At 38.4% G+C, this 17,600-nt stretch overlaps 1 protein-coding gene across 7 annotated transcripts in view; it reads right to left on the bottom strand.

Annotated features, from left to right (window-relative positions):
- The window catches only part of INTU (inturned planar cell polarity protein), an 82,872-nt gene extending 74,893 nt beyond the window's left edge, over nucleotides 1–7,979 (bottom strand). For 5 of the 7 annotated variants that reach the window (XM_032333376.1, XM_032333370.1, XM_032333372.1 and 2 more), the window contains exon 1: nucleotides 7,727–7,979. In XM_032333376.1, coding sequence (XP_032189267.1) covers nucleotides 7,727–7,869 — 143 coding nt within the window. In that variant the 5' untranslated portion in view covers nucleotides 7,870–7,979. Of the gene's footprint in view, nucleotides 1–7,514 lie in introns of all 7 variants that reach the window. The other 2 variants (XM_032333373.1, XM_032333377.1) reach the window with 2 other exon arrangements.
- Nucleotides 7,980–17,600: the final 9,621 nt, after the last annotated feature.

The following is a 17,600-nucleotide window of genomic DNA, read 5'->3' as shown; positions in this document are numbered from 1 at the left end:
GTTTATTCCACTTTCTCTGAACAGAAATAATTGTATATTCATTGTCTGCTTGCAAAGTTTGAGGACACTTTAAGTGGTTTTCAAGGCTCTGATGTAGTAAACATGAGCAGAGTCCTTCTTCCCAAAAGAAAGATTTGCTAATTTACAAATAACCAAGTTCACTTACATATAGAGTAACATAACTATATTAAAGAAAATGAACTTCAGATAATGCTAGTAAGTTTCTCAATTCATATTCAAGAATCCTATGTTGAAGGGTGCCTGGGTGGTTCAGTTGGTTAAACATCTGCTTAGGCTCAGGTCATGATCCAGGGTCCTGGGATTGACCCTGTATGGGAACCCGTGCTCAGTGGGAAGCCTGCTTCTCCCTCTCCCACCCCCCTGCTTGTGAGCGCTCTCTCTCTCTAATAAATAAATGAATAAATTTTTTAAAAGATTTGTATTTATTTGACAGAAACACCACAAGAGAGGGAATAGAAGCAGGGGGAGAGGGAGAAGCAGGCTTCCCGCTGAGCAGGGAGCCTGATGCAGGGCTTGATCCCAGGATCCTTAATGACTGAGCCACCCAGAAGCCCCTAATAAAATCTTAAAAAAAAGAAATCTACACTGATACTATTTTTTTTCTTCTAAATTATTGAATCCCTTAGGTCATTATTTACATTGTCAACATTTTTTATCAACTGAAATGGTATTAGGATTTTCTTGGCTACCACAAGAAAAGTTATGAATAGCCAGAGCTACTGGTTCATTTCCTTAAGGAAAACAGGCTTTTGCTACTACTCCAAACCTGCTACAGTATACTTTGTTTTCCTTGTTAGTGGGCAAAAGTACCAAAGTGGCCAAAACACATAGTTACATGGTCCTAATATGTACAGCAGGACAATTCTGGGGACAGAGAAAACCCACACACAATAAAAACATAACAACTAAATATCGAGTCTATCTGATGTTTGTTCAGCGCTGATCTAACGTTTTTCTGTGCTCTACCAGCAATATCTAATTTTTATCCTTGAAGTCTTTCGATTGTTTTCTAGAAGAAAGCCATAGTTTTAATAGTTAAAATCTGTGCTAGATGTTATGGCAGCTTGAGGGGTGGGGAACCTGGGATGGGCTGGTGGTCTTTCTAGCCCAGCCAGAGTCACCACTGGAACAAATGTGAAGCATGTTAGAGAAAAGGAACGGATCAGCCAGTAAACTACTGTGTACTCACAGCATGAAATAAATTTTTACATCAGGAACACATCTCCATTGGAACTAAGCTAATAATGACCCCATTCCCAGGACCACATTCCCTACATCCACACCCTTCAGTTAAATGGAGCATGCTTACAAATCACTGAGTTGAGCGTAAGATCTGACCCTGGCAAAACTGAAATCACAGACCAGCAAAACATTTTGTGATAGGGCATTTTTATGCTTTTAAAGATGTAAGATGGACAGAGGGTTCATCACCTAGCTAAAATGCAAGGCCCGAAAGTGAAGAACCAAAACTGCTACAGGAGAGCCAAGTTTAGGGAAATTAAGTGTAAGAAGTATCAAAAAAGTCTATAGGAGAAGGTAGCACATAAGTGGGACATTGAATGATTTTGATAAGATAGCAAGAAAGGATGTTTCAGAGAGAACAAAGGACATACAAGTGTAGGTGTGAAAGTACACAAGAGGTATGAGCCTGAGTGTATATTTCCGAGTAGTAATGTTGAGAACTGAATGTGTCTCCCCAAAATGCATATGTTGAAACCCTATCACTCAATGTGATGCTATTAGGAGGTGGGACCTTTGGGAAGCAATTAGGATTAGATGAGGCCATGAGGATGGAGCCCTGATGAATGGGATTAGCATCCTCATAAGGGTCATGAAAAAGCTTGCTTGTTCTCTCTGCTTTCTGCCATGTGAGGATACAAAGAGAAGTCAGCAATCCACAACTTAGGGGAGGGGTGTCAACAGAACCTGACCATGCTGGTACAGTGATCTTCAACAACCAGCCTTCAGAATTGTGAGAAAAAAAATTCTGTTGTTTATAAGCTACTCAGTCTATGCTATTTTCTTAAATTTAATTTAATTTATTTTTTTGAGAGAGAGAGTGTATGTGAGCGGGATCAGGGGTGGGGGTGGAGAGGGAGAGAGAGAATCTTTTTTTTCTTTTTTTTTTCTTAAGATTTTATTTATTTATTTGACAGACAAAGATCACATGTAGGTAGAGAGGCAGGCAGAGAGAGAGGGAAGCAGGCTCCTTGCCAAGCAGAGAGCCCAATGCGGGGCTTGATCCCAGGACTCTGGGACCATGACCTGAGCCAAAGGCAGAGGCTTTAACCCACTGAGCCACCCAGGTGCCCCGAGAGAGAGAATCTTAACCATGCTCCTTGCCTAGTGCAGAGCCTGATGTGGGGCTTGATCCTATGACCCTGAGATCATGACCTGAGCAGAAATCAAGAGTCAGATGCTTAATTGACTTAGCCACCCAGGCACCCTATATTATTTTTTAAATAACAGTCCGAGGTAAGACAAGTGGGAACAAAAAAGCCTTTAAAGAAGGAAGATCATCAAAGATGAGATCAGAGAGGCTAGGGACAGATCTGAAACCCCTAATAATCTGGAATTTATTTTGGCAGCCACTGAGCTTTTGAGTACTATAGAAAAATTATTTACTACCTTTTTTTTTTTTTTGGAACAATTTTAGGTTCAAAGAAAAATTGAGCTGAAGGTACAGAGATTTCCAACATACTCCTTCCTCTCACATGCATAACCTCTTCCATTATCTATATCTCCCACATGCATAACCTCTTCCATTATCTATATCTCCCACCTGAATGATATATTTGTTACAATGGACAAACCTATAGTCATATATTATAACCACCCCAAATCCATAGTTTACATTGCAGTTCACTCTTGGTGGTGTACATTTTATAGGCTTAGGTAAATGCATAATAACATGCATCATCCACCATTATAGTATTACACAGAGTAGTTTCACTGTCCTAACACAATTATCTTATTACTTCAAATTTTAAAATAAAAGTCAGAATAAATGAAGGCCCGTAAAGCTTCTCATTCAATACCAGGAAGATAGTTTTCATGTAAAGAAAAACCACATCTTTGGTGAGAAGTATATAAGGGCTTTCTTTCTTCTTTTGTGCATATTTCAAATTTTTCGGAGAAAATAATTTTGAATTAAGAAAAAAGAAAAGCGTGTCTTTATTTGGCCATCTACACAAAGATTTCATAGAAATGCTTGCACATTCAGCCTTCAGTTTTCTCTTTAACCACTCTGCCCCTTAAAATATGAAGTGTTCTCCCTCCTGAATATATGGAAGAAGTTGTGAAACCTCTGACAAAGATGAGAAAACTTGTTATAAGAGTCATCTCATAAAATGATAATTTATAACCAAGAATTCTTCTGATTCTGAACCCCTCAAGCCCAGGGAAAATTTGAAGAAATTAAAATGTTAACACTTTTAGGCAAGCAAAATAAACTTGTAAAGGGCATCCGCATTCCTCTTAGAGAATCCTCTACTGAATATCAAATCACTACATTGTACACCTTAAATACATACTATTTTTTTTTAAAGATTTTATTTATTTATGAGAGAGAGAGAGGGAGAGAGAGCGAGCACAGGCAGACAGAATGGCAGGCAGAGGCAGAGGGAGAAGCAGGCTCCCTGCCGAGCAAGGAGCCTGATGTGGGACTCGATCCCAGGACGCTGGGATCATGACCTGAGCCGAAGGCAGCTGCTTAACCAACTGAGCCACCCAGGCGTCCCTAAATACATACAATTTTTACTTGACAATTATACTCCATAAAGCTGGGGGAAATATGAGGAAATAAAACTCAGCTTGGATTAACCTTCTTTCAAATCAAAAATGTCACCTCTACCATCAACTCCTCTTTGCCTCTTGTCAATTCCTTACCATCAACAGTTCACAAACTTCCCTTTCCTAGGATTTAACAAACCTTCTCACAGTCAACAAAATTCAAAGTTAAATAAATATTCTCATTCCCATTTTAACACGTGAAAACTGATCCTTATAGAAGTCATGTGACCCATGTAAGGCCATATGGTTAGTGGCAGGGATAAAGAGAACACAGGTTTTCTGACCCTTACCCTTAATCGAATATTCATTACCTTGCACAGGATGACTACATTCAGGCAACAAGAAATTCCATTGTAATTGAAGTGGCTGAATTCTCTGCAATACAACCATCAGTGACCAAGCCTGACATATTAGCTGTTCCTTAAATCTCAGCCTTCTCTTCAGGATCACGGGGATGACCTAGTTAAGCATATGCATATTTGCTTCATTTTATTTAGCTTCAAGTATGTGTTTAATTCTATTTTTGATCCAAACTGCCACAATATAATTTTGTAGTCAGTTCTCTAAGAGAAAAATGATTCAGAACTGTGTTCTAGAAAGCAAATTCTGGCAGCTATATAGAAAAAAGGCTGGAGATGAAAGAAGAGGCATCCAGATCAGTTAGAAGGCTACTCCACTCTTACATGGGAGAGGCCAGCGCTTTAAGTCAGGCAGTGCCTCTGGGGTGGGGGTGGGGGGGATGGGTGGATATCAAAAAAGGAAGTCAACAAGACTGCAGACTTATTAGATCTGAAGACATGAGCAAGGAGAGAGTGATGTCAGTAGGTAAGATGGGCAACACCAGGGGAGAAACAGGGAAGATAATGAATTATCTTCAAACATGCTGAGTTGGAAGCAGAGAGAAAGGGTAGCAAAGAATTGCCATTCTCATAAAAAACTTAGACATACACTGTTTGAATTTCTAATATATGTAATTTGATAAAAGAGAAATTAAATTAAAAGGAAAAAGAAGTCAGGGATCAGAGCAGAAGAAAAAGGGAATTATCCTAAATTGGATGTTAATACGGTATATGGCATCACGACTTCAAAATATTTTGATTCTTCAAGTAAAACATCCCTATGTTAAAACCCAAGAAAAGAATAACCTGTGGTATTGTCATATAGTGGAATCCTATTCAGAAGTTAAAAAAGAATGAACTACATATAGGCAACAACATGGACAATGCCTATCTCTTAGCTTTGATGAGAAAAATTAGGTTCACATGTTCACATGTCCCTGTGTATTTGATTAAGAAGTGATCTGGTCTGGGGCACCTGGGTGGCTCAGTGGGTTAAGCCTCTGCCTTTGGCTCGGGTCATGGTCCCAGGTCCTGGGATCCGGGGCCCCGCGCTGGGCTCTCTGCTCGGTAGGGAGCCTGCTTCCCCCTCCCCCTCTGCCTATTTGTGATCGCTCTCTCTCTCTCTCTCTCTCATTTATTAATAAATAAATAAAATATTTAAAAAAAAAAAAAAAAAAAGAAGTGATCTGGTCCAGAGGTGCCTGCCTGGGTGGCTCAGCTGGTTAAGTGTCCCATGGCTGGTTTTGACTCAGGTCATGATCTCAGGGTCGTGAGATTCCATGTCAAGTTCCACTCGGAGGGCAGAGTGTGCTTGAAATTTTCCCTCTCCCTCTGCCCCTCCCTAACCCCACTCACATGCCCCCTTTAAATAAATAAATAAAATCTTTAAAAAAAAAAAAAAAAAAAGTAATGTCCAAACTGGGAAGACTACTTCTACAGTGGTGACTCTGCAGGTTAGAGAAGTAAATAAGAACAGACCAGAAACCTACCTGGTCAGATCAGCAAATCAATTCTCATGTCCTACACATGAAGAAGCGATAAACATTAAATCTGAATCTTGACAGGACTTGAAAATATAGACCACCTGAACATTTTGCAACAGAGGTTTACTGTACTTTTTAAAGTTTGTTTTTTTTTTTTTTTTGACAGAGATCACGAGTAGGCAGAGAGGTAGGCAGAGAGAGAGAGAGAGAGAGAAGAGGAAGCAGGCTCCCTGCTGAGCAGAGAGCCTGATGTGGGGCTCGATCCCAAGACCCTGGAATCATGACCTGAGCCGAAGGCAGAGGCTTTAAACTACTGAGCCACTCGGGCGCCCTGATTTACTGTACTTTTATTATTAGGAGGATAAAGACACTGGAACATCTGGAGTAACGAGTGAATAACTAATGAGGAAAACTTAATGCCCTTTAAAAAATATATACATATATATATATACACACACAATATATATGCAAATGTTTATATATTTATATATAAAATCCATATTTACATGTATTTTGAATCACAGAATGTTCTGAGTTAACAAGTTTTCCTAACACAGGGTCATCAGATTGCTCATTTCCTAGGAAACAGGGCTAGTTCATTTGCCTTCATTCCATTTGCAATCAGGCCTCCTAAATTTCTATGCTGAAACACTCAGTTGTGTGACTATGGATGAATTACAGATTCTCTCTAAGCTAAAAGTGTGTTTCTAAGATGCAGAGAAACCAGGAGCTCTAGTCTCACAAGATCCATGACTTCCACAGCAAGACCAAATCAGGTTTCCTGTAACCCATCCTTCATCCAGTGCCTCACTTGATGACCATCATTTTTTAACTACTTTTTAAATGACCACAGAAGATTACACAAAATACTTGACAGTCTCCTCAAGAATGTAATCTGTCTTTATTGAGCCTCTAGAGTATATTAAGCAGTCATTAGTTTTCCCTTACCCTTATCTTTAAAAAAGATAATGGTAAATCCTTTTTACATACCCAAAGGTGGAAATAATTGCCAAGTAATTTTTACTCCTAAATACACATTAAATACTTGCAATCATTATTCCTAAATAATACACTTAAAATGTCATCCTAAAACTGACTATGCATGGGAGTCTGTTATGGGATTGGTCCAGGGTTTGGCACCTACACCTTCTCACTGTTATCCATAGCTTTCAAACTACTTTTCAAAAAAGGTCTTAATTCATAGTAGTAAGAAATAGATTCCTGCAAAATTGAAATAGCATTGGGTCCTATGGATCAAAGTAACCTTTTCAATATTATTATGGATTAAAAAGTGGAAAATAACACTTAGATATTCTATATTTTAAAAATCACATTATTGGGATGCCTGGGTGGCTCAGCACGTTAAGCATCTGCCCTCAACTCTTGGTCATGAACCCAGCCGTCCTGGAATCCAGTCCCACATCAGGCTCCTTCCTCAAGGGAAGTCTGCTTCTCCCTCTGCCTCCTCTGTCTACCGCTCCCCCTGCTTGTGCTCTCTCTGACAAATAGATAAATAACAATCTTTTTTTTTTTTTTTAAAAAATTACGTATCATACTAAGTAGAAAACAAGAAAACCGTGAAAATGTATAGGAAAATAGAGCAGAAATACACCACAAATGCTGAGAAGTTGTTCTTGAAGGTGAGGAGGAAGGGTGAATTTTTTTTTTCTATACCTACCCATTTTTAAAACAAACAAAAAAATCTGTATAATTTCAATCGTTTATTTATAAAAAGTGTAGGGTATCCTTCCACTAAAATCACAAAGACCGTAACAGCAAAGAAGGCACGGCGACAAGCTCAAAGAATGTTGGGAACATCCTAACAGATATACCCTTAAATATACTACAGAACCCGCCACAAAGAGGAAAACCTCCTCACCTGACCATCATAAAAAGCCCACAAGAGCGAAGAATGGCACGTCATTGCGGCTCACAATACCGCAGAAGTGGAACGTGGCTCAAGTAAATCCCACTGATTATAGAACTCTCCTCAATCCCAACCACGCCAACATTCTGGCAGTCCCCCCAGCCCACGTGTACACTCTCTGGATTGAAAGGATGGATTTAACTGCCCCTCTTCAAGACTCTTACTCATAATCGCTACTCTCTGAGGAGTATGAACCCGAGTAGCTGACCGGATCTTCATAATCGCAATCCTCATCTTCTTGTGAAGACGGGTCTCCAGGGAGCTCATCGGGGCTATGACGCGAGCCACACGAAACCGGAGACGCCATAATCAGGAATGCAATAGCGGCAAATCGCGTAATTCAAATGTCGAAAGTACAGCTCGCTGTATCCGCCATGTTGTCTCCACTGGGAACGAGGAGACGCCACGTGACCGCCAACCCTTGGCTGCAATTGGTGGCGGTTTGGGTTGCCAGGGAGACGAGGAAGCTTTACCCGAGAGCGCGAGAACTACTGAAAGAAGCCAAGGAGGTGAAATGTCCAGGAGGGCGTCTCAGTTGGAGGAATTTAAAATTTCACTGCTTAGACTCTCCTAAATGCAATCTTTTGGAGCCGCAGAATTTGTTAATAGAGGAGACCCACTGTTTTTCCCTTTTCTTCCAGTTTGCACTTTGCCCTGCGTTTCTACGCGGAACGGCTGCCCAAAGTCTTAGAGGCACAGAGCCTGGGGTTTCCTTGAGGTGAAGGAAACTCCTCTTTACCCTTCCTCAGGGCCTCTGCCTCCTGGACTAGGAAGGAAAGCTTTTAAACAACGCCCTCAAAGAGGTGCTAATGTAAATACGCTCCATTGTCTCCTCGTTTTTCATTTTGTTTCCCAATTGCAAACGTATTTATAGTTTTCCCGGCAGATGCCATGGAGTGCTTCAAATGGGTGGCAGTGTTGTGAAATCAACTGCATGTTCATTCTGTAACGCAAACTTATAATTTCTTCTCATCACTGAGTTGGAAGTGTAAATTGATAAATTTTATCGGTAATTTACGAATACCTCCAAGTATTTTCTCTAAGTACAAAATAATAGCATTTATTGAGAATCAGTAATATTCTCAAATTACTTGTTCTATTCGTATACTATGCTAAGTATTATTATGAAGTAAATATCTTATACTAAAGAAACTGAAGCTTAGGTTATTCATCTTAATCGTCAATTGGCTAGAAGGCAACAAAGTCAAACAAAAATTGAACCTAAGTCATTAACTACTAGATTATATTTCCCCCTCAGGACTCAGTAATTCAACTATTGCAGATCTATTCTAAGAAAATAAAGGATGCAAAAAAAATTTATAAAATTTGTGGAAGTGTAAAGTTGAAAGCAATCTAAGTGTTCAACAGCAGGCGAAAGCTAAATAATATGTATGGAATATGAATATGAGAGTAGTAAACGTTTTCAAGGAGTAATGCATGGGGAAATAGTCATGTTATAGTGTTAGGGTACGGAATCGACCACCCCTCAATTAGACAGAGAACACTCTTGATAATGCAAGTCACACAGGGAGGTTTATTTCCAGCTAGCTGGGGTCCAAGTATCTGCCCCACGCTTCGGGTTTCAACAAGGACCCAGAGCACTCAAAGCCAGGGGTTTATATAGCATTTTCAAGGCAATTTTTCATAGCTACATACATATCTTGCGCCCCACTTTGAGAGTTTTAACTTTGTTTAACTTTTTGCCACCCCGGTGTCACCCTGGCGGTTAAGTGAGATTTAGGTTTAGAAGAAATTTAACTTTATTTACATTTCCCTCCACCTCAGCCTCCTTCAGTTTTATGATGGGGAGGGCGACATCAGGCCTCAAGGAACTGAGCCATTTGTCCCTGGATATTGGGCTCTTGAGAAGACAGCTTCTTTGTTGTGAATCACTAGGACATTCGTAAACCAAGGGAGACTCCTGTCTTGCAGGATTGTGATCTCTGCAAGTTAACTATTTGTTTTTTATTAACATCTGGTCCCTGTGGCGCCCTGGTGGTATATGATTAAGTTGTGTTTTAGGTTTTAGCTAGTTTCTCTTATCTCAAGTCACCTACGCAGTGGTTGGCCGGTTAGGGACACTCAGTAAAATGGCTTCCCGGCTTTCAGGATGGCCGTTCTTATGCTAACCCACTCTTACAATAGCAAGTAAAAAAAGGATAAAATATTTCATGATCTCAATGGATGGGTGCTTGAGATTCAAGTTAAACTACATGGACAGATAGATGGTAGATACTGAAAGACAAATAGGCAATTTATAATACACAGTGTTAAGTATCATGATAAATGCAGAGTTCCAAGGAATACCCAAGGGAAGATAGACTGGGGTGTGGAGGGCCACAGAGGAAGTCTAAACTTCTGTTATTATGGAGTGTTACAATCCAAAAAGAAAAGAGTAGTGGGAAATGAGTGCTTCCCATGGCACAAAGTGGTTATATGCATGGAGAATTTAAAAAAACCTGAGTGGTGGGGGCCAGTGTTTGGATCAGTCTGCTAAGTCTCTGCCTGGCTCAGGTCATAATCCTGGGTCCTCGGATCCAGCCCCCAGTCAGGCTTCCTGCTCAGCGAGGAGCCTGCTTCTCTCTCTCCCTCTGACCCTCCCCCTTCACTCTTGCTCCCTCTCTCGAATAAATAAATAAACTCTTAAAAAGGAAAAGAACAGAAAAGAACCTAAGCAGTAGCAGGCTAAAAGTATTTAAACTTTCAAGATGCGGTTTAGTTTCATTTGTTACATTAAACTATGTACATTTCAATATCCTAAAAGTTTTTTTGTTGTATAATTTCTTTTTTTTTTAAGATTTTATTTATTTATTTGACACAGAGAGAGATCACAAGTAGGCAGAGCAGCAGGCAGAGAGAGAGGGGGAAGCAGGCTCCCCGCCGAGCAGAGAGCTCTATGCAGGGCTCCATCCCAGGACCCTGAGACCATGACCAGAGCCAAAGGCAGAAGCTTAACCCTCTGAGCCATCCAGGAGCCCCTGTTGTATGATTTCTAAATGCGTTTTTTCAGAGTTGTATACCAGCTATTGAATATTGTTTTACAGTTTGCTTTGAATTAATTTATAAAACTTTTTATCTTTGTAAGAGCTATAGAGCACAGAGCTTATACTTATTTATTTAAAATTATAATTTTAAAAAAGTTTAGGCCATTCCTGGAAATCCACAAAGTTTTTCCTCAAAAGAGGTCTCTACATCACTCAGATTGGGAAACAGGGGACCAGTTCATAAAGGGATAATGGGACAGAGGAGGTTCTTGAGGTAGCAGAAGAAAATGGCATCTGAGGTACAGATGGAGGGATATGACCTTGCTGACATGTCTTCCTTAAAACTGGTTCCTAGAGACTCCTGGGTAGCTCAGTTGGTTAAGCAGCTACCTTCAACTCAGGTCATGATCCCAGGATCCTGGGATCGAGTCCTGCATCGGTAAGGAGCAAGGGTGGAATACACACACACACACACACACACACACACACACACACACACACACAAACTGGTTCCTTAAGGAGGGTGCCGGTATGGATATTGACTTGTCAGGGTTAGTCAGGGAGCTGAAATATCCTTTACGTGATGGTGTTTATATTCTCAGATAAGTAGAAGGCAACCTTGCTGGCTGAAAATGATGAAGGATGTAATGGTATTAGAAGTTTGAAGAGATAGGATCCAGGAAGGAAGGGAAACAAGTATTTCCATCAGCAATGAGGTCCAAAAAAATGTATTACTTTTAAAATCAGAGAAACAGGGGCGCCTCGGTGGCTCAGTGAGTTAAGCCTCTGCTTTTGACTCAGGTCATGGTCTCAGGGTACTGGGATCAAGCCCTGCATAGGGCTCTCTGCTCAGCAGGGAGTCTGCTTCCCTTCCTCTCTCTCTCTGCCTGCCTCTCTGCCTACTTGTGATCTCTGTCTGTCAAATAAATAAATAAATAAAATCAGAGAAACATTATGAGAAAAAAAGCTGGAACCACTATAATAGCTATGTTGGTCAACACATACATATTATTCTCACCACAATCTCAAATGTTAAAAATTACTTAAGATTTCATTCCAAAATAAAAAATGTTTGGGATGCCTGGCTGGCTCAGTTGGAAGAGCATGTAACTTTTTTTTTTTTTTTTTGAAGTTTATTTACTTTTTATTTTTTATTTATTTATTTTTTATTTTTTTTATTTTTTATTTTTTTTTTATTTCCAGCATAACAGTATTCATTATTTTTGCACCACACCCCGTGCCGGACTTCAAGCTCTATTACAAAGCTGTCGTCATCAAGACAGCATGGTACTGGCACAAAAACAGACACATAGATCAATGGAACAGAATAGAGAGCCCAGAAATAGACCCTCAACTCTATGGTCAACTAATCTTCGACAAAGCAGGAAAGAATGTCCAATGGCAAAAAGACAGCCTCTTCAATAAAAGGTGCTGGGAAAATTGGACAGCCACATGCAGAAAAATGAAATTGGACCATTTCCTTACACCACGAGCATGTAACTTTTGATCTCAGTTCTGGTTCAAACCCCACATTAGGTGTAGAGATTACTTAAGTAAATAAACTTTAAAAAAAAATGCTTTAGGCGGGGCGCCTGCGTGGCTCAGTGGGTTAAGCCGCTGCCTTCGGCTCAGGTCATGATCTCAGGGTCCTGGGATCGAGTCCCACATCGGGCTCTCTGCTCAGCAGGGAGCCTGCTTCCTCCTCTCTCTCTCTCTCTGCCTGCCTCTCTGCCTACTTGTGATCTCTCTCTGTCAAATAAATAAATAAAATCTTTAAAAAAATGCTTTAGGCACCTCTTTAATAAGTTACACTTTTCTTATTTTAGAAGCATCTTATTGGAAGTAAAAAAGAAAAGTACATTTTAAAAATTTTAACAAAACAAACACATTTTCTTCATATAAATAACACTGGAAATTAAGAAACAGATGAACACAAGGGAAGGGAAGGAAAGATAAAATAAGAGAAAAATAGAGAGGGAGGTAAACCATAAGAGACTCTTAACTCTTGGAAACAAACTGAAGGCTGCTGGAGGGGAGGTGGGTGGAGAGATGGGGTAATTGGCTGATGGGCCTTGAGGAGGGCACTTGATGTCATGAGTACTGGGTGTTCTATGAAACTGTTGAATCACTGAATTCTGCCTCTGAAACTAACAATACACTATGTGTTAACTAAATTGCATTAAAGAAAAATTTTAAAAAAGAATACTTTTTTCTCTATAAACATTTAATAATTTCATACCCTGCTCATAAACCTTCAATGCCACTCCATTAGAGAATAAAGTCCAAACTGTGTCGTCTCTTAACTACAAAAAAAAATTCCAATTCTACAAACAATTGAGCACCAATTAGGAATTAGATGCCTTATTTCCTGCATTAATCAAGTTAATCAAATGTGCCCAGCTTGTCAGATCAAAAGGTCCCCTGGGGTTCTTGTTAAACAGAGATTTTAAGGCCTGCCCCACTTCAACAGGTTCAGAATCTCCAGGGAAGTTAGCCAGGAAATATCTGTTTTAAAACATGCCCCTGCCCCTCAGTGATCCCTAGGTTAAGGCAAACTTGGAAAACACTGCCCTAAGCCTCTGTGCAGTTCTAAAGCTTCATACCTGCAGGCCCACTGACCATTTCCCCAGTAGACTAGAACCCACTCCCACCTCCTGAATTTGAGCCTGGCAGACAGACCTCTCCTGGCTCCAGAACTACCATCTTATAATCTTGAGCAAATTAACCTCTCCAAGCTGCATTTCTTTATCTGTGAATTCAGATATTGGTACATACGTCACAGGACTGTTTGGAGTCCAACAAGTTAATGCAGGTACAATACCTAGCACATAAAATGTCAATAAAACAAGCTATTTTATAAATCATTTACTCATGTGATTCTTTCATCGAGGAATGCCACTTATCTAAAATACCACATTTTACTTCAAGACCCAATTCTAATAGTACCCTTTTCAAGAAGCTTTCTGCACTCTTTTCGTACCTCAGTGACAATCCCTCTTTCCACCTTCCCCTCATAATCTATTCAATAAAGTTCTGTTATAATAAGTATCAGTCTGGGTGTATCTAAATTATTTAGGAATGTGTCTATCTTTGCCATCAAATGACAAATTCCTGGAAGATATGACTGAGTTTTCGTTACTGTTTTTTGATCTTTCATCTTACACAGAGTTGGACAGGAGCAGGAAGTGCCACATAAAAGCATCTTTTAAGAAATGTTCTTCACAATAATCATGTCTCTGAATTATGTTAATTTCCTTGGCTTGTCTATTTCCATATGTTAGTTTAATAGACAAAATCTGCCCCACCCAAAATTTTGCCACTTTGCTTATCTTTCACAAAATTAGAAATAATAACAATCATTTTATATTCTTATTTAAAATTTCAGGGTGATATTAACTAATCAGATTTCAATTTTATATATCATATTTGTACTAAATAAATCAATATCTAACTATCTTAGGTATACTAGAGGGGATGAAGAACAGAAAAGAATAACATGCTATTTTCAGGGCCTTTTAAAAAATACTGACTGTTTTATAATTAGCAATTTCAGGAAGACTTAAAAGAGACTGAGGTATATTCTCAATTTCTATTTTCCACTACACAGATGGCCAGCAGTCTTCTGAGGACTAAATATGTTCAGTTTAATATATATGACATAATGTCCTTATTTTTCATAGATTGCCATCTCAATTAGGCATACAATACAATTCTGACATAAAATACACCAGATAAGAACATAATTAAAAATTTAGTGTCTTTAGCAGGTTCAAGAGCTCTCCGTTTAGTAGTAATGAAAGCTAGCAATGAGAAGTAAGTGAAAACAGGGCCACATGAGGTCATGTCCATTAAAAAAATTTAAACTGCAAGGAAAAGTGCATGGAACTTGACATTGTTAGAAACTAATTAATGCCACCTTAATTGTGAACAATGAAATAATTCATGAGTATATAGTAATACAACCCCCAACATTTTAAATATCATGAACAAATAACTTGTTAGACCAGCAAAATAACATTTTAAAAACTGAGGCTTTGCAATGTGAGATTTTTAAAATTTGGGATATAAGAATAATGCTTTAGCAATCCTATGTTTATAGCATTGTATTATCTAAAATTCTAATTTTCAATATAAAAATTGAATTACCTGTAAAAATGTATGGAACTTATTCCAAAGAGATAGATCATACATTCTCTGTTTCAGTAATAATGAAACACAGGTAAGAATACAGAGGTAAACATAAAAGTAACTGAAACAGACGGCACCAAGCTCAAGCCCAAAACCCTTGATTTACTCCTACTTATCCTCACTTTATATTTTCATTTACAGATCATAAAAAAATTTTCATTTACAGATTATAAAAAAAAATTCAACTGCCGTATATCAGTAGCTGCCAACCAGAAGGAAGGGAGGCCTCCTTAAAACAGGAATACAACAGCTGCAGAAATTGTTGATGGCTGACAATTTGCCAATGAAGAGGAAAGTAGGAAACAAAAAGGAGACACAAGAGCTAAAAAAAAAAAAAGCAAAAAAAAAAAAAAAGCTTATAAGTGAAATGCCAAGTGCCCTCAAAAGCACCTAACAAAAGAAAAGAAAATTACTGCATTGTCGAACCCTACAGTAATTTGATAAGACTGTGAAAATGCTCAATCATTCTTAAGTGCCACACATTCTCCAGTCAGAGAAGTCACATATCGTTCTGATTCTGGCACTAATAACCAAGTGAATGTGGACAAAGTTTCATCATCTGAAGACAGTAATAATAATCCCTGCTTGCTGTACTGGGTTGCTAAGAACCAAATGAGATAACCCTTGGAATCTAAAGCCCTATACCTAAAGAAACAGATGAGTGCGTGCTATATGCTATATTTAAAAATTGTTTATTTTTTTTTTAGTTTTTACTTTTTGAGTTTAAAGTATATTTTATTCATCAGGAATGTTATCTAATGGGGTACACCTTTACCCCCTGAGACTTCTGAATATTTGAGGTATTTTAAATATGCATTTTTTTGCTGTGGGCAAAAGCATGAAATTTAGGTCATCAAACATTTCCAGAGGCATAACTCTAGCTCATTTTCTTTGCTGGCCTAGATGTCAGAACATACTACTACTCTGGCCTGGACCAGCCCCATATATTAGCTGTTAGGGTTTGGGCAAAAGTCACTTAGCTGAATTTTCTGAATATTTAGGAATAGCTATAGGTGTGTGTTTTGCTTTAAAATTTTAGGACAGTTGTTAATATCATCCTTCATATTTGACAGAACCTAGTTTTACAGAGCTGTTGCATAACTGAAATTCATACCAAGACCCTGTGAGATGGGTATTATCCCTTTATATTACAGAAATAACAGGAAAATAGACGTTAAAAATCTTGCAAGTCACACAACAACTATGCAACAGAAATAGGACTCAAAAGGAATGATTAAACCTGCAATAGCCTTGTGCATATATTTTATTTTGTCTTTGCAAAATATTAATGAGCCCAAATATAATTATTTGGATACTTTTTATAATCAAGATGACACAAATATGAGTTAATTTACTTACGTAAAGTAACTGAGAAATAATACTGAAGTTTTCCCTGACTCTGACAACCTACATGTAACTTCTAATCAAAAAGCCAGACAGCTTTTTTGCCCCAACTACTGTTATTTTAGTCTTAACTATATTTTGTAGCTAACACCTCATGCAGAGAAAAGTTTGCAACTTTGCTTCAATTTTGGTTTGGCTGAAGTATCTTTTTCAAAAGCTCGGTAATTTAATGCTTTACAGTTTTGAAAACCATATTCACAGCAGAAAATACACAAGTAATTTAAAAAAACACTCAGAAGACTTACCCTTTAAAATCAGATGTAAAGATACAATAGTTTGCTATTTTCTCTTCTCTGTAAATTGTCTATGGCTCAAGACTATCGGTCTCTTTAATGCAATTGCCAAAATGTTGTGGATAACTGACAAGCGATGTTTTAAAGGAAAAACATAAAAATTTTATAAAACTGATATTAAAAAATAGGAAATGTTCTGGACTATTCAATGAGAACTATAGTGAGTAGATGAACATGGTCTAAAAGTTATCTGATTTCTCTAATTTCTATTACATTATATCTAAATTTATAAATGCAAGTAAAAGATGTTTGTTCAGGGCACCTGGGTGGCTCAGCTTGTTAAGTGTCTGACTTCAGCTCAGGTCATGATCTCAGGGTCCCAACCAAGACCAAGGCCCACATAGGGCTCCATGCTCCTTGTTTCTCCCTCTCCCTCTGCCCACCCTCTTCCCCAACTTATGCTCTCTCTCTCAATAAATAAATAAAATCTTTTTTTTAAGACATTTGATGAAATAGGAACATGTGTGAAAATATAGCTTCATTAGAAAGAGAAACCTCTATACATGTCTCATTTTTTAATAAGTATGTTTGAAAACATTTAATAATAAATAATCACTGAAAAAATGATACATTGCCAAAGCAAAACGACTTTCATATAGTGTTAAAAACAAAGCCCTGTTAGCTATAATACTGACAAACACATTTATAGTTTCAGATTCCATTGGTTCTTATAGCATGTGGGAACAGTTATTTGTAATTCAGATAGAGTAGTTTTTCATATACTGAGCAAGTTTATTCCAGAAATACTCCCCTACTTACTTCCGAAATAATCACTTCAGTCTTGATAACTATAGTTTAAACATACTCTTTTGCCCTGGGTCATTCAGACATATTTGTGCTTTGAATCTGAAACCCTGCAGTGTTAATTAGTTTGGAAATTTTCTGGCACCTGACATTTAAAATATGAAATTCTGTTGTAGCAGGGTCTTAAGCTTAAAACCTCTCCCTACTTCATCACATCATGCTGTGAATGGGTTTTTAGTTAATGTTTGGGGAGATTATTTCTGGACTGAAATTTTATCATGCAGGGGGATTTGTCTTTGGGAAGTTAGATTCCCCCCCCCCCCCCATTAGCTACTTGTTTGACAATATTTTATTGTATATGGCAGGGGCTCTCTTGGGGGGAGGGCGAAAGGAAACCAACTGTGGAAAATTGCAGGTTTCAGAAG

This window comes from Mustela erminea, chromosome 2, assembly GCF_009829155.1.
Source record: "Mustela erminea isolate mMusErm1 chromosome 2, mMusErm1.Pri, whole genome shotgun sequence".
Taxonomy (NCBI): domain Eukaryota; kingdom Metazoa; phylum Chordata; class Mammalia; order Carnivora; family Mustelidae; genus Mustela; species Mustela erminea.
This window is presented reverse-complemented; position numbering and strand designations above follow the sequence as displayed.